The sequence below is a fragment of the Equus caballus genome, chromosome 10 (genome assembly GCF_041296265.1).
Source record: "Equus caballus isolate H_3958 breed thoroughbred chromosome 10, TB-T2T, whole genome shotgun sequence".
In the NCBI taxonomy this organism is placed as follows: Eukaryota; Metazoa; Chordata; class Mammalia; order Perissodactyla; family Equidae; genus Equus; species Equus caballus.
In genome coordinates, this window is record NC_091693.1 from 78414577 (window position 1) to 78441475 (window position 26899).

The following is a 26899-nucleotide window of genomic DNA, read 5'->3' on the forward strand; positions in this document are numbered from 1 at the left end:
TCTGGTTAATTCAGAGCAACACTTTCTTTTATATTCAATCAGCTGGTTTCTCTGAGATACTAGTATAAAGGTAACTTTTTTATTGTGACACAATAGCATTAACTTCTAAATTTTAATTTTTACCGATTTTAATTTTCAGGAAACAGTAAGTTCCTTTTAATTATGATTCAGTTGTTACAATGGAGGTTTGAAAACATGGCCCTCAACTTCGTTGACATTCCAGCATTAAGAGGTGTTGATCTAGGTCTTTCTCCTTCATGTGGGGTGGGTTTGTGTCTACCTTCTAACTAATAGACTGTGGTGAGTGTGGAGCTGGGTGACTGGGTGATAAAAGGCAGTGCAGCCTCTGCCTTGTTTGCTGGAACCTGGTGCTTGGAGCCCTCAGCTGCCATGGAAGAAGTCTGACTACTCATAGGCAGCCATGCTGTGAGGAAGCCAAGCTGCAGGGAGAGGCCCCAGGTAAGTGATCTGCTCGGCAGTCTTGGTCTTCAAGTTCTTCCAGCCTGTATGCCAGACATGTGAGTGAATGAATCCTCAGGCGATCCTTGCTCCCAGCCATGGAGCCATCACCAGCCTTGGAGTCTTCCCGGCAAAAGCCCCAGACAGTGTGGATCAGAGACAAATTCTCCCCACTGTGCCCTCTTCGAATTCCTGACCCACAGAATCCGTGAGCATAATAAAAATCATTGTTTAAAGCCACTGTCATGTTTGGAGTAGGGTGTTACACACCAATAGCAACCAGGACTCTAGGCTTATCCTTACACTTATTTCCCAGTTCGTCATGTTTTAAAAAAAATCAGCATAAATTAGAAGAAAATATAAAGATAAAAATGTGGCTTTTCTAATCTCTGACAAACGTTTTTATTCATAAAATTCCAAGTCTTTCTGTAAGATAATTTGCTAAAATAATGTTTATAACTAGGCCTTACATTTGTAAAATAATTGTATTAATATGCCTTAGAATATCCCATATTAAGTATGATTGAAATGTTACCAATATTCAAGTCAATGTATGCAACATATCACCGGCAAATAGGTAGAAATCTCAGCATATTCATGGCACTTTACTTGATATTGTAGGTAAAACTTACATAAATTACAAATGAAAATAATTTAATTTAGAAGGATATGTCCCAAATGGTATTAAATACAAAAACATGACTGGGTAGGCCTTAATTATACCTACAGCTGTGGTCTCTATCATGGCATAATTTGTCCTCAGCTTATCAACATCTCTTCAATGTTTTCTCTAAAGGCCTGGTTTTTGGTCAAATAGATAAATGGGCTTTTATTGCTAAGGTTCTATATTCTACACTGTAGAATCTGTATATTCTATACTGCAGAATCTGTCAAAGGAGAATATTATTAGAAATGGAATTGAACTTTTGAGAGAAATCATCACAGAAAGGTGAGAGTCAATGTGATATAGTTATAGGCCACGGTCCATGTTAGCACACTTACTATGTATTTAACAAATAACCAGTGCACAAAAAATGCAAATTAAAATGGAAGAGGGGAAAGTTTTTTAAAAAAATGATAATATCCATTACTGATAAAAGCCTAAGGGCAGTGGCAAGCACTTTCCCTACAGATATAAATTGATAGAACCCCTCACAGGAATTTGTTATTATTTATCAAAAGCATCATAATTTTTCTTACTCTTTGACTCAGAAGTTCACTTCTAGGAATTTACCATAAGGAAATTAATGATAACATAGGCAAAAACATACCTATAAATTTAAATATTGTAAAATTTTATAATATTGAAACATTGGAAGCAAACTGTATTGGTTTTCTATTGCTGTTATAACAAATAAGCACAAATTTAGAGGCTTAAAATGCACATATTAATTATCTTACAGTTCTGTAAGTCAGAAGTCTGATGTGGGCTCAGTCAGCTAAAATCAAGCTGTGGGCATGAATGCATTCCTCTGGAGGCTGTAGGAGAATTCCATTTCCTTATCCTTTCTAGCTACTGGAGGATGCCCACATTTCTTGACTCATGCCCCCTGTGTCCATCTACAAATGCAGCAATGGTGGGTTGAACTTCTCACCTTGTATCTCCCTGACCCTTCTTCCACTTCTTCCATTATCCTCTTCCCCTTCCCTACCTCCAGCTGGGAAGGGTTCACGTGATTAGACTGGACCTACTTGGATAATCCAGGCTACTTTCTCCACCTCAAGGCTCTTAATCACATACTCAAAGTCTCTTTTGCCATGTGAGATAATATATTCATAGGTTCCAGGGATTATGGTGTGGACATATCTGAGGGGCCATTCTTCTCCCATTACAAAACCTCTATGTCTAAGAAAAGGATATGAATTAAATAATTGGGATACTTGCTTATGCTGGAATATCATATAGTCTTTAAAGATAGGTTATATGCAGAATAATGATAATTAACAATCTTACATGTTAAATATGTGCTACGCACTTTTCTAAAAGCTTTACATATATTGACATTTACTTAATCCCCCCACCAAGCCTATGATATACATGCATTATTACTTCACTCCCTTTATAAAGGACACTAAGGCACAGACAGCTAAATGATTTGTCTAAGGTTACACGGCAGGTTAAGTGATAGAGCTTGGAATATGAAGTCAATCTGGCTGCAGAATCCATGAGCTTAATAGTTAATGAGTTGGATGTATGTTATTGACCTATTATTAAGTGAAAAAAAGCAGATTAAAATATATTACATATAATCCTATTTTTGTAAAAAAAAACCAAAAGGGTTTGTGGGGAAATGACAGAGAGATTATCCCTAGATGAAAGGATTATGAGTGATTACTTTTTTTCTTAAATTTATTTTTAAAATACTATTATTTTCCAAACAAAAATAAATCCAATTTTTAATAAAGTAGTCACTGAATTAAATTTGTTGGTTTTGCGATTGTGAAGATAATTGGGGCCTTTCTGTTTAAACTACAATGCACGGAGTAAAGCTCAGAGTGAAATTGCTCAGAGGTGTTACAAAGTGAGGCTTGAGATTTGCTCTTGCTGAAGTGATGGAATATTGAGCAGAAGGCCCCTCACTTTGTGGCTGTGTACCTATCGCAGTCCATGAGTTGTTTTGAGAGATAAATGAGATAATAGGTGTGAAATAACCTTGCAAAGTACTTTAAAGCAGGATGCCAAGGTCAGCCAGATGGAGAGGTGTAATATGTAACACATTCTCCCTACAGAAACAAGATAATTAACAATAGTTATGTCACCAGACAGTCAATGAAAGCCTGATGCAGCTGAATAGTGTATGACTTTAATTCTAATAAAGGTGCAGTCGACATTCCAGTCTGAGACATCTCTCTGCATCATGCACTTCTATGGGACAGCTGGGATTCTCTTTATAGTCTTTTCCACTGAGGCTCCAGGGATGATAAGAAATGGATGGGAAGGGCATGGCCAACATAAGGATCTGAACTGCCTCCCTAACTCAGGCACCTTTTCATAAATCAGGCATTGCCTCTCCTGTATCTGAAGGATGTGACATGAATTTAGTTAAGAGATCAAAGAATATCTCAATAAAGCTGGTGGGGAAAAAAGAGAAAAAAAAAATGTGTGGTCATTCTAAATATTTTTAAGTCATCACCTCTGTAGGAATTTCAAAAGAGTGACAGGGAAGTGTAGTAAAATAACAATAAAGGAGTACAGCACCGTGGTTTGGAAAGCAGATTCTGATGTCCCGTGGACGTGCCTTCACACTCTAATTCCGCCACGGAGAACATGTGCACCCGTCATCAAGATACTCGATTTGTCTAAATCTTACTTTCTGTATCTTTGAAACGAACATTGCACCAACTCATCAGCTTTCTATGAGTAATGATGAGACGATGTACGTCTAGCGTAAGGCGGTGGATGCGCACAGGACGTGCTCCACACTGAACCTGTGTCTGGTTCACTGTTCTGAGAATACTGTGCCAGTGACGCCAAATCAGGAATGAAAGCCCTTGCAGACTGGCTGCTGTTGCGATTCTCAAGAGGCAGCCCTGATTTGAGTGAAGGGGTTTGTTTCGGAGGTGAAGGCAGGAAGCACTGGTAAAAGAGAAGGGAAATGAGGCAGGAAGGAAAGGAAGCTATTTCAGAGTGCATGAATGAGCGGGTTACCACTGTGGGCAACTCCGGGCACTATGGGCTCAATCTGGTGAGGAAGTTAATGGTGTAGACGACGGCAGTCTCAGGGTTCCCCATCTCTGCGTTGAGAAAGCTGGCGTATTGATCCACCAGCTCCCATCCATTACTGGGCGAGGGTTGTCTCAGGGCGGCAACTGCACTCTCAGTCAAGCTCCTCCGTGTGGCCAGAAAAGGCTCGTAGACAGATAGTCCCAAGTGCTTGCAGAAAGAAGGTGGGCATGTACTGAAAGGTACCCATCCAGAGACCAGGGACCACTGAGAGTCAGCTACACACAGCATATGCTTTCCTTCTACCTATATGTGTCTAGCCTAAAGACTACTCAGGCTGTTGCTGGTTGCAGGGAAACCACTGCAAGGCTATTGATGGATCCACATAAATGCATTGTTGCTAGTATGAATTTAAAAAAGCAGTACAATGTATTTCACAATATGGCAGCAGCTTCTTCAATATTCAGCATGAACTTACAGTTTTCTTTTTGTTTGGCAATACAAAATACCTGCATCCCTAGCAGCCACTGAACAGCTAACGTGTAAAGACAGCAAGTTAACAACTAAAAGACACATCTGCCACTAGATACCTCTGGCTTCAGTTTCACCAAAGGCTGTGGAGCAGCTATTGCTTGCGAAGCCCTGCTGCGGGTAAGAGCATATACTGGGTTCTTGTAATTTCATTAAACATTGAAAAGCACTTTTCAGAGAAGCCCATTTACAAATGGGGCGAGTAAACGCCAGCATTCTCATTATAGTAATAAAATATCCACATTCCATAAATATAACAAATCAGATTCCTTTTCCGCTATGATTGACAAACCATTTCTGAAAATTCAGTTCCAGGCTTCTAGAGACGCGGATCTCTATGCCCTATTCACTTTCGTTACATTTAGTCATTCTGCTAGGTCGCAATATTTACTCAATGAAAGCAGTCCTTTGGGATCCTTATTTGTGGTTGCCAGGATAATGTTATCCTACACAAATGTCATTTTCTCAGCGGGACCAAACCCCACTTGCTACGGAAAGCTCTTTGCTTGATGTGGTTTCATCAGTCTTAATCTCTTAAGGGGGTGTGGGAAGATGCTTGCTATTTACTTTCCTAAACCGCTCTCTTTTCTTATCAATCTCGGCACTTCACTCCAAGGACACAGTTCCCCGGCGGTTCTCGGCAGAACACCTTCACTTCCTGGGACAGTTAGTCAGGAATGCTGTCACAAGAAGCCCGGGGCTAGAGAGGAAACTTAATGCTCGAATCCTGAATACCGAGGCCCCAGGGGCCGCCACCTGAGTCTGCGGCTCCGCTCTTCAGCTTTCGGCCCGCAGGTGGCAGCAGCGGGCTCCGAAGCGTGTCTCCGCAGGTGACTCGAGCCCGAGCCCAGCTTCTGGCCGGCGCTCCGGCGAGGAGGCTGGAGCATCCACCAGAAGGAATGCGCACCGGACCCGGACGGCCCGTGAGAATGAAGTAATTGAGGGCTAAAATTGCCTTTGATCCTTTAATTTCTTGAGTGAAAACACATAATAGTTTGAAGCTGCAACGGCAACTCCTTGCGTCGCTATCCCCTCCGGTTCCCAGTTTCCCCACCAACTCCAGCAGCCACCCGGTCAGTCCCTTTTCCCGAGCAGGGTCGGCTCCGTGACTCTCCCCGCTCCGGGCCCTGCAGATGCTCGGGAGCCGGGGGCTGGGCTGCTGGAGGAGAGTCGGCCATACGGGCCCCTTCCATCTCTCTTCCGACTGCTCCGCTACGCGGACTCTCCAGCGGGTCGGGACACCTAGGCGGCACCCCTGTTTCATCACCCCATCCCCCTTCCCTAACCCTCCTCTTCGTCCCTTCTCCCCGAACACACACACGCACACATGCGCCTCGCTCGCGCGAGTGCTCCAGGCTCGGCGGCGGGAGCAGGACCCACACGAGCCCAGCAAGCCAGGGCCATGCCGCCCGGACTTCGCGCCCCGCGGTCCCCAGCGCCACCACCGCTACCACCACCACCACCACCACGGCAGCTCCTTGCTGCGCAGACACCTCAGCCCACGGCCCCCTCGGTGGCGGCCTGGGCCGGGCGGGGAGAAGTTGAGAGCAGGGGGGGCGGCGGGGAGCAGGTGGAAGGATTTGTGGCAGGAGGAGGATGGACCCATCTGGGCGAGGGGAGGGGCGGCGGCGCTGCAGGACGCGGCGCGGACCCGGCAGCACCGCGCGCAGCCCCCGCCGCCGCCCGGGACCGCGGAGCCCGGCCGCCCCGCCCGGCCCGCGCCCCGCCCCCGCCCGCCGGGCCCGCCGCGCCGGGCGCAGAGGAGCCGCGGGCGGCGCAGGGAGGCGGGCAGCGGCCCGCGCGCGCTTCTGCCGCCCCCGGAGCCGGCGCGCGGGGAGCGCGGGGCGAGCGCGCGTCGGGCGGCGGCCGCGCTGGGGGGCGTGGGGCGAGCCGGCGCGCCGAGCGGCGGGGGCGCCACTTCGGGGCCCGATGCCCGAGGGCGCGGCGGCGCTGCGAGGCTGCCGCTGCTGCCCCTGCGGGCCCCGGGCGCGTCTCCGCGGGCGGCGCTGGCCGCGGCGCGGCGTGTGCACAGAGCGAGTGAAGGTATGTGTGGCGGGCGCGGCTGGAGCTGCCGCCGCCGCCGCCGCGCCAGCAGGTCCTAATGCCTGTCCCTTCCCAGGACGCTGGCGGCAGCAGCCCGGAGCCCCCGAGCCCTCGGCAGGTTCGCCCGTTCTTCCCCGCGATCTGATTGGATAAAGTGGGGGCTCGACGGTGGCCGACGTGGGACAGTCTGGCTGTGGCAGGGGTCTCGGAAACCATGGGTTATTGCAGTGGCAGGTGCACGCTTATCTTTATCTGTGGCATGCAACTGGTAAGTGACACTTGGGTCCTCTTCTTCTGTAATGTGCCTTTGAGATAGTGGGCAGGGGAGTGCAGTCAAGGGTCTGCCATGGATTGGAATGGAAGGAAAAATAAAAGAGAAAAGGTGACAGATATATTGCCTATATTTAAAATGATTTCGGGGAGACGCACTGTGGGGTACAGGAGAGGTGAGCCTTCCACCTCCACCTATTTCTGTCCGTCTGAAGACAGTTTGGCAGGTGCGGGTTAAACTTGTTGTCGTTAATTTCTTTAAGCAAAGCAAGATTTAGCTCTTGTTCCTGTATGCGTTGCATTCTTAATGTAACAACGTGATTGTCACCTGTAATTTATTATACAGGTGTTAAAGCAGAGAAATATGGAATTTTTGTCTTTTCTTCCATTCAGTAGTTTTTACAGTATCTTTGCTTCTTCGTTGACATGTGTTATTTTTCAAGGTGTACATTGTCTTATAAGTATAATGCTCTAACAAGCCACTATGTAGGGCTGATAGTATCCTTACAGCAGTCTGCTCTAGAAGCCACACTGAGTTTTAAAAGTATGTAGATTGAAGAGAAATTACTTAGATGAACTCAGCAACAGCATCGGCACGGACTGAACCAGTAGCCTTTAAATCACAATTATTACACACAATTCCAAGGAAAATGTGTTATCTATGTAATTGCTCCTAAAATAGATACTGTTGTCTGATCCCATAGGGTGGAGAATTGTATGTACTTTCTGAGGAATGTTGTACAGTTGCAAAGAGGCAAGGAGCCAATAATGGCAAACATCATGTCTCTGAATTTAAATTCCCTAAGGGCAACAGAAGGAGGAACTGAGGGTAGTTTAGAGGTGAAAAATATACCACTGTATGTAGTTCATTGGAGGTGGGAGGTACCTGCTCACTCCTGTTATCAAATAGCTTTCCTTGGAAAGTATAAATTAATCTGAGTAGCCACCCACACTTCCAACAATCCTTTCCTAAAGGATGAAAGGACAACAAGACTGAAGGAGATTTCCGAGAGTCGGATCAGTAAAGTGATCAAAAGAGCAAGGATTTGCTGTTGAAACTGGTAGAAGAATTCCTTAAGTGTTCCTCATTGTTTATCAGTTGTCGTGAAACCCAGGAGAGGTGGTGGTTGTTGTTTGGTTTAATATTTTAGCTGAAGCAGTGCTTTTTTTGCATATTGTCTTAGGATGTTTTTCTTTCCCAGGAAAGTTATCTGATGATGCATAATTTCATCTGTGAATTACTTAAGGCACTTGGTTGTAAGAAAAAGAAAATGGAGCTGTAAATATAATTTTAAGAATATAATATTTTCTCAGTGATGTGTAAACCAGTTTATTTTTCTGCACCACATATTCATTTATGTTTTGGAATAAAGCATTTTTACTCTTAGTGATAAAGCTAACCAGAACAATGAGAGAGTTTACTTTGTTAAACTGCCAGTGAGGCCAAGTATGCCAGATTGTATAAACATTTTCAAAACATTCTTATTTTTATATATGATTCAGAAAAGAATACATTTGCTGATTCACTGTGTAAAAGCATAAAACTGTGAGAATGAGTGGGTGGGTAAGAGCATTCTTATGCTCTTTTCAGTTTTAAATTTTAAAAATGGTTTGACTTTTAATCATTGAACATAGTAGGGCTTTATTGTGGCAATGTAGGCGTTAGCTCTATATGGCATTTTGTGTGAGAAATACAAAGTCCTCAAGAACTTAGACAATTTTAGAAAAACAAATATACAAGTGGGGAAGCTAAATATACAAAGTAGCATGATAAGGCTAAAGATGTGTGGGGTTGTGTGTGTGTGTGTTCGTGTTCGTGTGCATGCATCCATGCAATGATGCATTGGAGAAGTGTTACATCACCTGTGAAACAGGAATTTTGAATCAAGGCTGAGTTCTCCAGGAAAACAGAGGTAGCTGGAACCTAGGAGTGCTCAATCAAAGCAAGTATACATTTGAAGCCTAAGGAGTGTTTTATGCTCTATGAAAATCATGTGATTTTTCCCATTCAGACTTTATGTGCCACCAGGCTAATATAATTAGCAGCCATGTTAATGCAGATGCAGAACAAAAAACAAAGGATAAAGAGCATTCACTTGGTTTGATAGGGTGAAATGATCCCATTTAAAGGGCCTCAGAGATTCCTGGTAATTGTTGCTTCTTAGAAGTATAGTATTTAATTTTAAGTAAAATAATTCTGTTGCAAATTAATAGTTGCAAAGCAATGAACAAAAAGTAGGTAGGTGTATGTATCTTCCTTTGCTCTTGATAGATCTTTAAAAACTTTTTGTGTCTTTGAGCTGTTATGAGTAAAGATTGTTTTATAAGTAACCAAGTTTCCAGAGTAAGTTTTGACTCATGTACCATTCATTGATACAAAAGTTCGCTCAGTTTTGTTTACTTATGAAATGTTTGGTGTGCATTCTTGTAACATTTGGCATGGTTTCTTGCAGCTGTACAGAAAAACCTTAGATTTGTTAAAATTAATTGAAGCCAAAGAGTGTCCAAAATAGAAACTTTAGTTTCTTTATTAAGTAACTTTATTAACTTTCTGGAAATATTTATCTCCAATTCTGTAAGTAGAGTATTTATATTTTAATTGGACATAAAGCAATATTTATACCTCTATCAACTTGCAACTAACCATAGTAGAAGATGAGGTAGCTTTTGGTATTGTGGAGATGGGCGCCTTATTCATCAGGTTACTATCAGAGCAGACACAACGTTTTGATCATTTAGCGAGTAATGGACAGAGATAGAAGCTCTAGAGAAATTTGCCTTTCAGGATTCTATATCTTTGCTTTTAATTTTGTTACATGTGCATTTAATTTAATGTTTGTCAGACTACAAATGTACATAAACATGCATTCTTTTACAAATCAGACAGTGAGTTTCTAAGACAAGACATTAGAGTTTCATCCCCTAGAGATTCAATACAAAACTTCCATTTTCTGAAAAAGTATCTGGCTCTATATATCATAAATTAAAATCTTTGAGTTGTATGGTTACTGTCACTTCAGATTGTATGGTGATTCCTATGAATAAGGGGTGTGATCTTTGGAAACAGATTGCTGCATGTGCAGAGTCCAGAGTTTAAGCTTATAATCTCAAGAAGGTAATTTTCTTTTTACCATTGCTGTCCCTAATACTCAGAAACTGAAGATTTCAGATGGTAACACAAATCTTCGCTCCATCTGCGGTGGTAGATGTGGTGGTATAGGACAAGAACAATTTAACTTCTTATTTGCAACTTTCAGGAGCTTGCAAAAGAATTTTAGGTTTTTTATTCCCCCCAACGTTTGATTGAATCAAAGAGTACTTTATATAAATGTTGAAAAACTTACTCAGATATTTCTCAGTGAAAAATCACTCAGTTATAATAGGGTAGAATGTAGCTTATTTTAGATTGAAAAGACAGCTTTGTTTTCAAGTAAGGAAATTCAAAATCGCCCACATTTTTGTACATCAGACTCCTATGTGGCACAAAGTGTATGTGCCATAAACTAATGAAAGAAAGTGTAGATTTACATTCAACAGATTAACACTTGAAAATGTCATTCTTGCCATGAGCTCTCTGGAAGGCTAACTTGGAGCAGGTGCAAGAAACAATTAGATTAGTACACGTGTGTGCAGCTGTGTGAAGTACATTTGAAACAAGAGTATCAATTGCTTTCTACTGCACAGTTACTAATCATTTTCAGAGGTACACATTTATTAGAGAAGGCTGTGAGTGCACTGATGGGCTAAATAAAAACAACTTTATTATTATGGAGTATTTCAGTGGTGTCAATCATGATTTTATGCAGTGTTCATAGTTACATGCTCTAATTACTTTCCAGAAAATAAAGCATTCACATGAAGTGGCTTGAAAAGTGCAGGTAGATTCTTATGATTTTCCTAGGATTCTTCTGATAAGTTTGAAAGTTCTCCAAAAGCATAGAACTTTACCGATCACAAACCCTCCCTCTCAGAGAATTTAAAATTTTAGATTCAAATGCCATTGATGATAAAATTTTGAGGTTGTTAACTGATCTGATTCATGGAGAAGACTGAAAATTTCCATATAATTTTTCAGAAATTTATGATGCAAGAACATGCTAAGAGTTTGCTAAGTTGTAAAATGCTGATACCTTTGTTCTTTTTAAGTGTTTTCTACTTTTGCACCCCGACATCATCCTGCGTGTCGTTTTTCATTTCCTTGTTCATTGGAATTTCGCACTTCTCGGCTCTAATGTTTACCGAGAAAGGTGGAGACCCTTCTTCCAGTATCCAGCTCTCTTTCTTGGTTCACAAACCAAGTGGCAGCTTCTTATTTTCATACACCCAAAGTTTCAAAGAGCCAGTCTGCGCCGAACTGTTCCCCTGCTTTCTCCAATAAAGGCTTTGATGGGCAGCGTCCCCTGTACAGATTGCCAGAGCCATCTCTGGCTCAGGGCCCATATGTGGACACTGGCCCAGAAATGCCAGTAGGCATTGCCACTTCCTTTTCTCTCTGATGCTGCTTTACTTGGGGTCACATTCTCTACTTGCCCAGTCAAGAATTTCAGAATGGGAGCCAGGGACTCCTTATAATACAAGGTCTTTATTTCTCAGTCTGTTTCTATTTTGTGCATGTGTGTGCTTGTCGAAAATAAAATCTGAGACAGAAGCACATTTTAACACTTCAATTTTTATACTGGAAATAAAAATATTAAAATTATGGCATCAGTTGCATTCAATAATTGTATATGTTACTAATGGCTAAAATTTCAATGGATATATTTCAGTTATGTTATTTGCAGAATTTTGAGCAGCTCAGTGTAATTTTTCCAAAAGTGGTTTTGAAACTAATATTGCTAATAATGAAAATTACTCTTTTTCCATCTCTTGTGACACTCAATTGTCAGAAATCAAACACGCAGGAGAAATAGTTCTATTCTTTTTTCCACCTGTATAATGAACTTGCCCAATTTTGGCACCTTTTTCCCCCATAGAAACTTGATTGATTATTTCCAATATAATAAAATACATAGGCCATCAAGATACGATGTATCTAGCGTTCCTTTCCCCACCCCCTGTAACAACAGTGGAAGCAAGGACTTTGTTTACACCTAGATCATTTCTATAGAGAGGAAATAAAAGTGTATGAAATATTTGTTCCCACCAAGCCCAAGAAATTGAAGGACATTTAAATATTATGAAGCCACAAGATAAAATTATATCATTTTCTTTTCTCCAGATTAGGGTGGAAAGTGAAATTTATAAACTGGTTTTCTTTTCTTTCAATATTTCAGGTGTGTTTAGATTTGAAATCTCTTACTGTTTAAAGAATTACTTCCTTCATCTTCCTGAAAGCAATGTTTTCCTTTTTTTTTTTCTTCAACTCTGAAATAGGCAGTGGGTCTAATTGATAGAAATAATCATAACATTGAATTCTATGCAAGCTGTAGAATTTCTTATTTATATTCAACCTGGGTTAGGAATAGGGTAACTTCTAATGCTAATAATTTTTATCTTTTAAATTACTTATGGATCACATGCTAACTTTGATCCCTGTAAAAACTCTTTTAGAAAAGTTACAATGAAGCTGATTTTAAGTGCACTTTGAAAAAACTAGTTTTTCTATTTTGTGTGTTTTTATACTTAGTTTTCAAGTATTTTATACAGCTAGATTTCAAGAACATAGCAATTTGTATTTACTGAAAGCTTGTTCTGGTCTGTGTGGTAAATGTGAGCTTATTCGCTGATTCCTTTCCAATAATCCTATGAGGTAGGGAAATAAATGTTAGTATCCCCATTACAGAGGAGGAAATGGAGGCTCTCGGAAAGTTTAAGCGACTTTCTTAAGTCACCTTCTAAGGAAGTGGTAGAACTTGGATTCAAACCCAGGTCTGTCCGACTTTCAGCCAGACTGCACCTGTGCTCGTGTGGCTGCACTGCATCCTTCCACATAACATAAAACGTTACTGTTGGTAGCTTATGTTTATTTTACTAACAAAGGCTGTATCTACCTACTGATGTCTGGTTGACGCAGTAATTAACGCCAGACTAAGCAGGCTCAAGAATTTCTGATTCAGTAGGTCTAGGGTGGGGCCTAAACCTAGAATTTGCATTTCTAGTGACTTCCTAGCTGACATTGATGCTGCTGGTCCAGGACCAGGTTTTGAGAACTACTGGCCAAGAACATAGGTGTCTTCACTTAACAGTGTTGCATGAATGCGGGGACCTGTTTTTGAAATTCTTCAACTACATAATTAGCTCCTTTCTTCCTTTGGCCTGTTAGTGATGGGAAAGACAACTTTTCTTCAGGACCAAGTATGCCTATTCTGCCTTCTAGCTTCGTCCTATTTAGAAGTTTAAATAAGGGAGAAGGAAGATCTTTTCACAGCATTTGTGTGTTTGCAATGAATAGAGATATAGAAAAATATGACAGTGATTCCGTGCCTCTAGTCTCTACCCTCTGTGCCTGCTAATGCTGGAGTTGAATTGGCTCCTTCAGCTGCCTCTCTTTACTAGCCTCACTCCTCAATCTAAATTTCTCCCATAGTTTCTCACTGTGCTAAGCACAGCCCTGGGAGATAGAGAGTGGAGGGGAATATGCTGAACAAACACTGAACTAAGTTAGAAGGCAGATTTTTCTATACCTAGTCAAGTGCTTCTGTACTGGACAACTGGATAACTGTGTCTTTGCTCAATCCGTTTATATTCCTGGGTGCCATTTCCTCATTTGAAAAATGGGGCAAATAACCCCTGACCCATTTACCCTATAGGATGCTTAGGAGCATCTGGGGAGAAAATGTGCTTAAAGTTGACATGCAAGAGCTTCATCAACGTGAAGCTTTGTTGTGGTGTTATTTTTGATCTCTGGAAAATCTTTGTAATTACTAATAGTTTAAGGTTTCAGAACTGTTCATCTAGTGAGACTAGGAGTAGTTCTAGGGGTGTTTATATATCATTTGACCACTGGCCCTAGTGGCAATGACTAGTTTCTTTATAGAAACTTTTTTCTTTATCCATCCATCATTTTTGGGGGGGAGGAGGGCTCTATGAATAAGGATGGTGCAAATGGTTTGAAATAGATAAAACAATATGCTTATGTGCCTGATAGACCTACTCTAAATCTTCATTAAGAATTGAACCCAGAATTCACAAATCAGTCAGCATGCTCCTTCAGGCCAGTATTTCGAAAACCATGTTCTGTGGGGGCTTGTTCTGCAAAATTCTCTACTAAACATGAGCTCTGAGGGTAGGTAAGTGGCGGGGTGCTGCAGGCTTTATCCTGTGTCCTTCCCCCTATGGGTCTCAATACGTTAATATATTAGCGGCTCCTAGGTCCTACAATAAAGAACCCCCCCCCCCCAGCTGCTTAATTCCACTTAACTCCACAAATACTTACAAAGTGCCTGCAATGAACTGAGGAGCCTCTTTTTCTGATATCCTTTATTAATCTTCCATGGAACTAGTATTTTCAGGAACACTTTTCAGTGACATATTACTCTAGGCTAATCAGGCAGTCTAAAAGTCAATAATATCAAATCATCTAAACAATATTTTGGCTAAAAATTCCATATGAAAACTCCTATCAAACAGGTGTCAAACAAATAGTAATACATAAAGATGTTTCAGAATATCATATTATTATGACAGTTAAAATAAATGAGGAGAACTTTGTTTTTAGATACAGGACTATTTTTTATGTTTACTTGAGTTTCTTTTTTTTGGTGAGGAAGATTGGCCCTGAGCTAACATCTGTGCCAGTCTTCCTCCATTTTGTATGTAGGACGTTGCCACAGCAAGGCTTGGTAAGCAGTATGTAGGTTCGTACCTGGGATCCAAATCAGTAAACCCCAGGCCACCAAAGCAGAGTGCCGGAATTTAACCACTATGCCACTGGGCCAGCTCTTGAGTTTCTCAAAATTATGTTTCAGCCACTAAAATCACAACTCTTAACTTTGAAATTCAGTCAAGTCCAGTTGCTGATGTTGCAAGGAGGATGCCATGTTGCAATAGGTTTTTAAGCATATTTGGAATTTCAGAACATGGGAGAGGGCATCTGCAGAAGCACTTTCATTTCAAAGCAGTGGATGAGGAGCAATGTCTGTATCCTACATCTAAAATCAAACTTGCTCTTCCAGCATCATACCCTAAATGTTTGCCTTCATCTTCATACTGACTTTTGTTTTCTAATCAATGGGTACACTCCAAAACAGTAACACATTTAAAAACCCCAACAATGTTGCATTCTTTGAAAACAAATGGGTCTTAGTTTGGAATGGAGGAATCAAATCTCTCCTGTTAACAGAAGTCTTTGTGTGCATTTGTATGATGCTTATTACACAACAGAATAAGGAGGTGTTTCAAATCCTGTAACTGACAGCTGTGTGTCAAATGATGGACGGGTCAGTGTGATGTCTGAAATGTTCAGTGGTAGGGAATTCATATGACCCTACTCTATATGGGTGTCCACTCATAGGGAATACAAGGCGGATCTCCCTTTTTATAAAGGACAGTGTCTGATGCCAGTGAGAAACAAAAAATGGGGAGAACCTCTGTAGGCCCCACTGAGAGGAGAACATTATGTCCTGGTGGTGTGCTGCCTTCTGTGGTCTTGGCCCCTGGTGAAAGACTCTGCTGACTGCCTTGGGGTTGAGCCCCTGTTACGGCACCTGCAGTGGTGGGAGGCAGCTTGCTCCTGGAAGTTGTAGTTCGTCCCTGTGGGCGCAGTGATCCTGACCTCAAGCTCTTAATCTGTAAGATGGGGATCATGGACCTTATCGGAGATGGTGTATCCAGGTGCTACCTGTTTGCTCTGCTTGATTACTCTGCGGTGCAGAAGTGAGATGAGGGCCTCTGGATGTGTTAACTCCAGTTATTGGGAGCAATGAGTGAGCTACATATTTGAAAGCTTTAGAAACTATTGTGGATTTGATAATACACAGGTGGTATGTAAAGAACCCCGGTCTCTTTTTCCCTCCCTTCTTTTTTAATAAAGGTTGCTCACAAATTTGATGATAGTGAACCTATAACTTGTGATTTTCTAAAATATTGGAGCTATGTATAGAATTATGTATTTGTTACTGTTATCAACAAGAATTAATGAAGTTTTGTTTTTGTCTGTCTTTTATAAGATGTGGTTCCATTTTATTCAGTCAAGGATACTAGTTAAATTATGGCTGTTTGGTAGCATTTATGAACCAAAGTTTTGCTTTTCTTTTGGCCTAGTATTAAAGACTTCCTTCTTTCTTTTACAGGCTTGGAAAAAGGGACGGGTGGCTCACTCTTGAATATCTTAACAGTTCAAAAGCAAGTAATGCTACTATACATAAAATGATATATATATTTTTAAAGGACATTCTAGTAAAATCTATGAAGTTAACTGTGAATTCATTAGTGAGTTTTCTCAAGAATGTGTTTCTGATTTTATCTAACACATTCCTGAGAAGTTCCACAGGCTCTTAGAAATATGGGACACTGCTTTCCCAGTTTACCATTTTATGGAGAATCTTGGAATAGATTTGTTTTGTTTAAAAAGCAGCCCTAAAACTCAGGCAAATGGCATAAGTTTAGTTTACATTTGGTAAATGTAAATCTTCTAGCAACAGTGTTTGGTGACCTTTAATTACATGCCTCTCTTATTTTAGTCTTTAAAGGGAAACCTCTTGGTTTTCACTTTCGTTTCACAGGAGTAAGGTAAGGGTGATTGCTCTGTTACTGCACCTACTTTGACTCAAGGGTTTTGGTAAATCCCAGAGTGGCCTAAAATCTTAGCTTTTCCCTTAAATTGTGAATAAAAATGTTACATATCAAACTGTAATGGGAATACCTGGATGAGAAATGTTAGCAAAGGCATCGACAGAGGCAGTGGTCTCAGTTTATAGGAGAAATGTCGACTATTAGGTTGAAAAGTCATTCTGTGACATTACAGTCTCTTTTGCAGAATACATCACTCTGAAAGTCTTTCTGATGTAGTTTGAGCGGAGCCAGTGGATGGGCCCATTGCTAGTCATGTGCTGAGACCCAGGTGTGCACAGGGCTCTGCCCTGGGGTGTTGGGAGAGGGAGAAGACCCAGTAAAACTCCAGGAATGAACCTGGAGGTGATTCTGAACCTGCAATGCTGTGTTCCAGTTATGATCGTTTTAAAATGAATGAATGAATGAATGAATAGCGGGAGGAAATTAAGTAATTACTAAATCAGCTTCATCAAGTAGGATTTATGAAATGTCCACACATGAATAGCGTAATGACATGTGCTGAATAAATTAAGTGTATGTTTCTACCCTTTTGGCAATTAGGATATGATCTAACTGAAAGGGATGTCAAGCTGTGTTTCTGTCATAAACTGATCTAATACCTAGTGGTTGTAATAATTGAAGATTAGTTTAAATTGCAACCTGATCCTTATTATTTGTTTATTTACTAAGCCATACTACTTATTTAATATGATAATAGCTAAAAATGCTTTACTGTTCTCTGTTCATTATGTGCTAGAAGATCACATTTAACCTTACCGTAAATAAGATCGGTGTTGGTCAGAAATAAATGTTGTTGTAAACTGGGCCATCCTGGTTCATTTTTTTAAAATGCAAATTCATATAGTTTAAATTCATATCATCTAGCTTTATTTAATGCAATTGATACAACATTATTTAGCTATTCCAAAGGCTCTATTAGATCAGAATATAAATAATAAAGTGAATTCTGTCCTTATATTTCATATCTCCAGAGTAGTAGTTTTTAACTTTTTTGTGTGTCATGGGCTCTTTTGAGAATCTGTTAAAATCTGTGAACTTTCCCACCGGAAAAATACCCATACAACTTGATGGGATTCACAGATTTTTAAACCTAGTCCGTGAAACTTAGATGAAAACTGTTGATAAATTTTTTCTTTACTTTTGGTCTACCATTTCATCAAGAGATTCTGCTTATCAACAATTTTAATTCAGTTACTTTAAATTTGTGGAACATTTGAAGAGATTATATATATATTTGATATACATTATTTCTAATATATTGTAAAGATATTTACACACACATACGTAAGTGCCTGTATATGCGTGTGTAATGCAAGGTGTGAGAAACAGTGTAGAGCTGGATAGCACAAACTTGACCTCTGTCAGGGAGATGAAATGAGATGTGTAGACATCTACAGTATAACACAGACTAATTAGAACTGTAAGAGAAGTAAGAATAAGTATAAGGAGATTTGGAGAAGCTATCAGTTATGTCCTCATAGGCTGATCACACAAGGTAGGAAGGGGTGCTATACGACAGGTAAGATTTCTCTAACTAGAGACTGGAGAAAAGAGAATCCCAGGAGGAAGAGGTGATAGCAGCACTAAGGTGAGAAGGCGAGAGCGGATGTGTGGGACAAGGAAGAGTCAGATGTCCTGGCAAGCAGGGCGGCACTGGGAGGTGAAGCAGAGAATAGAATGGGTAGGGGCACAGTTTGTGGATGGACTTGAGTACCTTTAGAGGGAGTCTAAACTTTATAGGACAGGATATGCCTCTCTGTCGGTGCTAATTCTCAAAGTGAATGGCCCAATTCCCACAGTAGGATAAGAAACATGATGTGAGAAGGAGGGCCCGAGGTTTGGAGCAAGCCCTGTGGGGAATGGAGGGCAAGGCAGCAGTAAATTAAAGGATTGCTAAATTGCATCAGGGGCTTAGAGAAACTGGGTGGCGTGCATTTGTAAAGGAACCAATTACTTCTCCTTCATCCCCCAACCTTCTAAGAATTGGAACGGAAAAGCAGAAAATGGAAGTTTGTTTGTTTTTAGGTTGAACAAAACTGAGGGTTTGTGAGAGCTCTCAGATGTCTTTGAGAATAAAATGTCTGAGTCCAGGTAGGACTGGGTGGGAAGGAGTGATGTCAGAATGGGGAGGGGTAGTTAGGTTACTGGGATGCCATTGCAAACTTCTGAGAAGGAGGAGGTGGGTCCATCAGAAGGGAGATAACAGAAAAGGTGGGAGGTGAGGTGGTTGTGGTGAGAGAGGACAGCTGGAGAAGTTTAGATCTCGGAGGGGAGCACCGCCTGTGTGATGCAGAGGCCCTTGATTAACCACTGAATCAAGTGGAGGGTTTAGCTATCGAGAAGGATGGGAGGCAAAGAGGCCCAGCTGTTAGAAGAACCATTGCTGTGTATTTTGGCTTTGTTAAAGATCAGAAATAAGGGACTGAACAGGAACACAGTCAGGAGGGAACAAGGGTGTTGTGGGGATTGTAGATACTGGGGAGGATTTGTGGAGAATTTGGGTTCAGCTGGAGATTGGAGCTGGAAAAGAAGGATGGTTGGGACAGTCTGGAGGCAGCTGGAGCAGGGAGGATGAAATAGGAGGACTGGAAATGTTTGTTCAATGAGTGTGTGATTGAGTGATCAATGAATGAGAAAGGTAGGCTGCAAGCATAGCACTTCCTCAGCTTCAGCGATACTGCCATTTGGGGCTGGATAATGCTTTGTTGTGGGGGCCTGGCTGTTTTGTGTATTGCAGGATGTTTAGCAGCATCCCTGGCCTTTGCACACTAGATACCAATGACAACCAAAACTGACTCTGGATGGTACCACATTGCAAAATAGCCCCCTTGCTGAGCTAAAGCAAGGTGCTAGAAAGAGCACTTAGAAATAACAGGAGGTTGTCTTCCTAACAGATTTTGAGTTGTCCAGAGGACAGTGGAGGCAATCGTGAAGGGAAGCCTTGAGCTGTGGACCTGTGAGAGTCATGCCCTGCACTCTGTGGTTCTGGGTCTCAGTCATCGGAAGCTTTCTAAAAATCCAACACCAGCACCCCTGCCCCCAGCCCCTTGACCTAGGGAAATAGAATCTTCAGGGAAGCAACCTGGCCATGTAGGCATCTTGAAAACTCTCTAGATGATTTTATTGTGCTTCCAGACAGGTAGGTAGTAAATGAGGAGAGCAGGATGGTGGATTAGCTGCTAAGTAGGCATGGGAAAAACAGGAGGAAGGAAAAAGGGAGTTGAGAGGTAGGTTGAGACCTACATTACGCAAGGAGAGTGCTGAGTAAGCCTTTGTGGGAATATCGACTGGAGAGCCCATGTTGGATCTAGATTTATTTGAAAGCTACTTTTTTATGGTCAATTTTGTGCTCAATCAAGCCTTTACATTCTTGGCTGTTTTGCTTGGTTTAGTTTGAGCCAGGTGGATGTTATCTAAGACTTGGTGAATGTCTTTCCTTTGGTGCCAGTAGATTGTGGATGAATATTTGACTCTTTTAATTTGTCCTCTTCCAAATCTGATAGTCTGCTAAAATGTGTATACAATATATATATCTTAATGAAATGTCTTAATTAAGAAAGATTTCAGATAAGCAATACATATTAATTATGAGATACATGTGTAATTGTTTACATGAAGAGAAAGACATGAGACGTTTTGGATCAAATTATGAGTTTTTAATTCAATAATGGAGTTGGATAAGAGTTAATAACATGATTGTAAGTGAAAAAGTAAATATTTTTTAAGACTAAAAAATTTGGAAACTTTTTCTCTTATGGAAACATACACACACAAATTATAACCATTGCCCTTTAGGAACTTACAATTAAAACATACTTAAGCTATTTAGTATTCCTTAGGTGATTCCCCAAACCCAAGAATATTCAACAGCATTTTAATATTTGATATCCTGATTCACCAGAAGGCTAAGTTATTGCTAAAGAAGTCTAGTAAAACAGCAGAGATTTATCTTTAAAATTATCCTATCTTAGACTGTATGATTTCTCTTGGTCCAACTTGATCTCGTTTGGTAACTCAGTCTTTTGGTGGACTCTGATTTGCATGGTTGGAGGGAGAGGAGTAAATTACATGACTTCTTGAAGGTCCTTTTAGCTCAATGATTTTCTGATTAAATCTTGCATTTTTTTTTCTGGGTGATCCAGGCTAGAAGGTGCATTTGCAGCTTCATATTTGTGTAGAGATCAATTAATAGGTCACACCATACATTTTTCTTTAGCATGGTACAGGGTGAAATAGCAGTAATAGAGGCAAAAAAAAACCCAAAAAACAATGCACACCTTGATAAACTTAGAACCCAAGGCATGTGAAACTTTTCTTCTTTGCAGTTATGTGCAGTCCTCCTCAACGTGAACTTGGGTCCTCTGAGAGTTTTGGTGTGCAGGGTGTGTTTATGTCTGTGTGTGTGTGTTTAGTGGGTGTAGGATGGGAGCAAGGGGCAGAATGACAATGATGCTGTTCCTAGGTGTTCTTAGGTGTTCCGGATATATGTGAGAAGAGGGAAGTGGGTTTTCCTAGAATATACTCTACACTTCTTAGTACATTGTTTTTCTGGTTATGGTAGGTTTTCAGCAGGTCATGTTAACTGGATATCTGTGGCCTTCAGCGTGAAAAGCAGTAGTCCTCATGAAGCATCTCTGCAGAATGGAATAGAGAGTGAAGAAGACTACTGTATTCAGATGAAACCAGTGGAAGTTTAGGTAGACCAGATTTTCAGTTATCCCCCACTGGAATTGAGCCAGGACACACATTAGTGCATGCTACTTTCTGTCTAGCCTAATTAAAGGATTGTTGAAAGCTAACAATGTTGGCCGACTTGCAAAAGTCAGTGCTTGCTGAAATTTGTAAGTTATAAGTGCTTAACAGTATGACCTGATTTTTATGCTGGGGTCATCTTATTAATTAAAGTTTTCCAATCATCTAATTAGAAAATAGAGTCTGAACTGAGTCTGGAGGATTCCCAGTCTTACTTGCTAATTTAAAGAAAAGTGGAAACAAAGAAGACCAGCACTCAATTAAAGCAATGCAGCGGACAGCTAGATTATGGACGTGCCTTCAGAGACGCCCCATACCAGTGGGGTAATTATTTAGGTTGCACTTCCAGTAGAGACATTAAAAGGACACCAGTGAGTTAGCTTTTAAACGTAGAAATCTGTGCCAGCCCCCAAATTAACTCTTGGACTAGAATACGAGTGCATAATGGAAAGCTGGGAGGCATGACCAACGCTACCAATTTAAGCTGAGCAGTTTGCTCATTGACATTATGCCTTATTTTTTTCAGATTGAATAGTACTGTTCAAAGTAGCAGAACGAGAAGGAATAGTCTGATAACATTTTAGATGGTTACCTGACACTTAAAAACATCTTCTCTTAAGAAAAAAAAAAAGATAAAATATTCTGTGTGTTTTCTAAAGGCAAGGTCCTGGAACTGAGATATCATATTTGGGTCCTTAGTAGCCTGGAGTTTAGTTGTCATCTGTGTCTTTATAGTCACACCATGCTGAGAACAGTGCTATATCCAAAATAAAGAAAAAAAGCTTTGAAACATTTTATTAAACATCTGCTATGTATAACCCACTGGACTAAGCAGAAGGTATTAAAAGGAGGAAGGACAAAAAGGATGTGGCCAATGCCAAAGATCTGTGGGTCGGTGGATATCTGGCAATTGAGTAATTAATCGTAGTTTCTCATTCTCCCACTTAAGTAGCCAAAGTTGGCTCGATATTTCTCTGCTGGCGTTAGGCAATGAAGTATTGGTACAAAGAACTTTTTAAAAAAAGAGCATATCTCTTCACAATGAAAGAAAAAGGATAGGAGAGAAATTTTAATTTTTGTTGGAAATTTTAAAATAAGCTGCCTGTGTTCTAGGTGCTCTTGATCAGTTCTCTAGACACGCGTTTACGTATACATTTCCCATTTATGTGGCAGCAGTAGAGTACAGCGTTGTGGGACACGAATGCTCCCTCTGCCTTTCCTTGCTGACCATCCAGATGCTTCACAGCTGAATAAATCATGCCAGCATCCAGGGAGCTGTGCCAAGCCAGAATCTCTCCATGATCGTCCTTTTGTAGACCTGAGTATAGATCATGGGTTGACCAGAGGTACATATTTATTGATGTGTTGTATCTGAATTGAATTTTTAAAAATTTGATACTTGCTTTGAAATTAATTAGGATATTGTTGCTAACCTTTTGCTATTTAGCAGTGCCTCCTCAACAATTTTTATTTTGTTTAAAGCCTATAAGAAGATGCTACCTGACTTAATGTTTAAGACTTAAAATATTATACCCATTCTTCTATCAGAAACTTTTAAATAATACATATCAGATTAAAAATTGCATCTTTAGGCCTTGCTCAAGAAGCAGTTAGAAGGCATGTATTACAAACCATAGAGGGAAAAACATCCTGGCTGTTTCACAATGATCTGGCCTCAAAAACAAAGCAGCTGATGGTTTACACCAGAAACATTGCTCAGGATTCAGTGGGGCCATTGCTGCTGTGTTTTTAATGGGTAATATTACATGCCCACCAATCACGTTTCACTAGATCATTATGTAAATTGACAGTTTACAAGAAAATAAGGAACACTGACCTGAAAGAGAAGTGAGGCATTTATGTAGCCAATGGGTATTCACATATATACACATATATGTACATATATACATATATATCTCATCAGTCTTTCTTTTCATTGAGAAATTAAAAGAACCCTTTCATGCAACATGGCTCCTTCTGTGTTAGATCAGGCATCTTATTTTTAGTTTGGAAGATGAAAGCATCTGGTTCAGGCCAGGTGCTGATAGTACTAATGTTGATGTAAGATGCTGCTTGGATGGATAGTGCAAAGGGAATCATTGTCCCTTGATTTGATCATGCTGGCTCTAAATATATTTTTTGATCTGGCGTTTGACTTTGCATTGTACTCAGTTGGAAATCACAAAGCCGTGCAGCTGCAGAGTATATATAGATAGAGACCCTGTACCATTACTTCACACACCCAGCACTCACAATATTAGCAGTCTTTGTCAATGGAAGATTCTGTTGTGTCACCAAAGCCAGTTATTTTTCTTCATTCTGTAGGAGAGGCCTATAGTTTGAACTCATAGTGGGTTTGGGGAAGGAGGTAGGGGGTGGAGGCCAGAGGCAAGGAGTGGGGCTGTGGGAGGATTAGGGAGCCATCAAATTAAAAAATACTATTTTCTTATAAGCTCTCCTTGACCCTTGAATGTGTATATGGAAAAATGGCTTTTAGAATCTGATTAAGATTTTTAATATTGTTCTTAAAGCTGGTAAGAGTAAAAGGGCTGAGCTATCTGAAAACTAGGGAATACACAACTCAGTTATAGAGTTAATTGAATTTGAATATTTTTTCATTTCTGCCATCCTTTTTTTATATTGATAATCTTTTTTTTTTTTTAGAGACTATATAATTGAAATAAAATAACCCCTTAAGATAAATTAACTCTTTAAAAACCTTATATGGGGGCAGTGGCCTAGTGGTTAAGTTTGGCATGCTCTGCTTCGGCAACCCAGGTTCAGATCCCAGTTGCAGACCTACACCACTCATCTGTTGGTGGCCATACTGTGTTGGCAGCCCATATAAAAAAGAAAAAAAGGGGAAGATTGGCCACGGATGTTAGCTCAGGACAAATCTTCCTCAGCAAAGGAGAAAAAAAAAACCCTATATGGAATTAAACAAATATCGCTCCTGTTACCACATTAGGAGATAATTTACCATATCCAGTCAAGTGATTTGCACAAATGTCCTAATTCTTTGCAGTGGGATAGCTCTGAAAAAAATTGCTCCTAGGCTTCTGACAACTCATTTTTATACCTCTCTTGTCTCCTGATCTTTCTTCCTAACTTTGGGCATTTCTGAAGACCTAGTTCTTTTTGCTGTTCTTTAAGTTTTGCCATTGGAATTATACCTTTTGGAGTTGATAAATCAGTTGGTCAATAAATATTGATTGAATACATACAATGGGACTCATACAGAGCTTGATGTTATGGAATATGTAGGGGACGAAAAGTTTTCTTCCACCCTCTAGGGTCCCTGCCTGGGTCTGGAAATTAAACTGACAAAGACAGGTTAATGGGAAAAAAGCATAGGAATTTATTTTTATGTGAGACAGGAACCTTCATAAGGAAACAAAGCCCCGAAGAAACAGGCCTGAGTGTGTTTCTGCAAGTTTTGATGAAAAGTGGGCAGTGGTGTAGAAAGGTTAAGGAGTACGAGGTAAGCCTAGTAAACTGGGGGACACTTAGCCAGGCCTGTTCATTAGGATTCTTCTTGGGTCTCTTTGTCTTAGGAGATAAGGATGCTCCTTTCCTCCGGGTATAAGGAGGGCATCTCTCACATGAGGGTTTTATGACTTGTTTCAGGGGAGAAGGGTCAGGGCAAGGTCAGAGGGACCTTCCAGCTTCTACTGTTTTCTCAAACTCCTTCAGCTTAAAATATTCAACACGCAAGTGCTCTCTTTAGGAGGTAGCATGTCCTGAAGCCCATCAAATCCAAGGAAGGAAGATAATGATGTGGAGCTTTCCCTCTGGTCAGCGAGATGAGAACGGTGAGATCTTAGGGGAGGTTCACTGATGTGGTAAGTCTACTTGAGTGTTGAAGCATGGATAAAATTTACATGATTCCACATCAAAGTTAAGAAGGGAGGCATGAGGCTGGGTTGATCTGAGACGTGACTCTCCTGTTTAGATTGAAATGTTTATGTAGGTGTAGTGGGGGGTGTGAATGGACAGTTAGAGTTAGTTAAGATGATGGATTCTAGAGTGTAATGTAGTTTTTAAGAGCTTAGCCACTGGAATCAGATTCTCAAATGCTGACTCTACAATTTATGTCACCTTGCACAAGTAACCTCTCTGTGCCTCACTTTCTTAATCTGTACAAGGAGGGTGATAATAGTATTTACCTCATAGAGCAGTTGGAAGAATTAAAATGATTAATACAAGTATAATGCTTAGAACAGTCACTGGCATGTGTTAAAATACTCAATAAATGCAACTTTTGTCATCATGAGGAGTTTTCAAATCTGATAAAGGAGTTTGAATTTTATGCGACAAGTAACATACAGCCAAGGTGGTTGCTTTCTTATGTGGTGACATGTTCAAAACAACATTTAAGGAAAAATAGGTAGAAGATACAGGACCATTTCACATGAAGGAAGGCTCCAGTCGGGGAGGCCACCTCTTAAGCTATTGTAGGAAATCTGAGTTTTAAGATAATGAGAGTCTAGGGTAATAGCTGCAACAAAAATGATGATAACAAAACAAAACCCTGTAGTTTCTTTACAAAACACTTTTGACGTAACTACCTCTGCTGATACAACAATATCTCCAGTTCAGGTGTGAAGAAATGGCAACGTGGTGCTTTCTTCCATCATGCGGTGAGAGTGAAAATGGAGAGTTAAAAAGCTGATATCACAGGATTTCAGGGAAGTAATTGTTGAGCTGGGGTGACAGAGGGGATAGTTGCACAGAGTGGTTTAGAGGGAGCCTGGTCAGAGTACTCAGGGGGGCGGTGGCGGAGTGACGTTGTTGGGAGATAATCAAGCTGGGAGAGGGAACCAGTGAAGTGAGAATGAATAGGAGCTTGGTTTGAATTCTTTTGCACTTGAAGTGACAGTAGTGAGGTGATAGAAATGTCCCCCAGACAGTTGCAGAATTTATTTAGAGGTCAAGCATAGCAACTCAGACTTGGGTCTTTTTTAAAGAGTGGGAAGCAAGAAGAGGGCTGGGGACCATCTTTTCAGAAATGCCACTCATAGGATTGGAAGAGGAAAAGAAAGGAATTATTGAAGAAGAAAGAAAAGAAGTACTTGGAGTGGCTGGAGAGGGCCCAGGTAGTGTTTCATCAAAGGGTGACACCAGGGTAAGGAGAAGGCCTACCTAGAAGGGTAGAGCGTTGAAGAGAAAGCTGAGGAGGAGGAAGCTGGGCATGCATTTGGATTCAAAACTCGGGGAATTTTTGATAAAGCAATTTCATTAGAATGGGGAAAGGCAATGTGAGGGATTTAGGAGGAAATAAGTAATCAGGAAAAGAAGGCAACATATATAGAACATTTCTTTAAGAAGTTTAAAAAATGCTGAACTAGGAGGGAGGATCCTTGGCTTTCATTCTGGATTCGCCATTAACTGCATGACCTTTGACAATTTGTCCGTTACTAATAGAATTTATCTACACATAACTGAAAG

General features: G+C 40.7%; 1 protein-coding gene and 1 long non-coding RNA gene across 6 annotated transcripts in view; both read left to right on the top strand.

Moving 5' to 3' along the window:
- Positions 1-1334: 1334 nt before the first annotated feature.
- LOC138915841 (uncharacterized) lies at positions 1335-5605 on the top strand. Its single transcript, XR_011422196.1, has 3 exons — positions 1335-1408; positions 4645-4774; positions 5271-5605. It is a non-coding gene; the product is annotated as an uncharacterized lncRNA (long non-coding RNA).
- Positions 5606-6693: 1088 nt separating this feature from the next.
- Positions 6694-26899, top strand: part of NKAIN2 (sodium/potassium transporting ATPase interacting 2) — a 921761-nt gene continuing 901555 nt past the window's right edge. For 3 of the 5 annotated variants that reach the window (XR_001379336.3, XR_002811177.2, XM_070223736.1), the window contains exon 1: positions 6775-6965. Coding sequence is in view for 2 of the 5 variants with exons in the window: in XM_070223736.1 (XP_070079837.1) it covers positions 6912-6965 (54 nt within the window). In the remaining 3 variants the exon portion in view is untranslated. Of the gene's footprint in view, positions 6966-26899 lie in introns of all 5 variants that reach the window. The other 2 variants (XM_001504216.7, XR_011422192.1) reach the window with 2 other exon arrangements.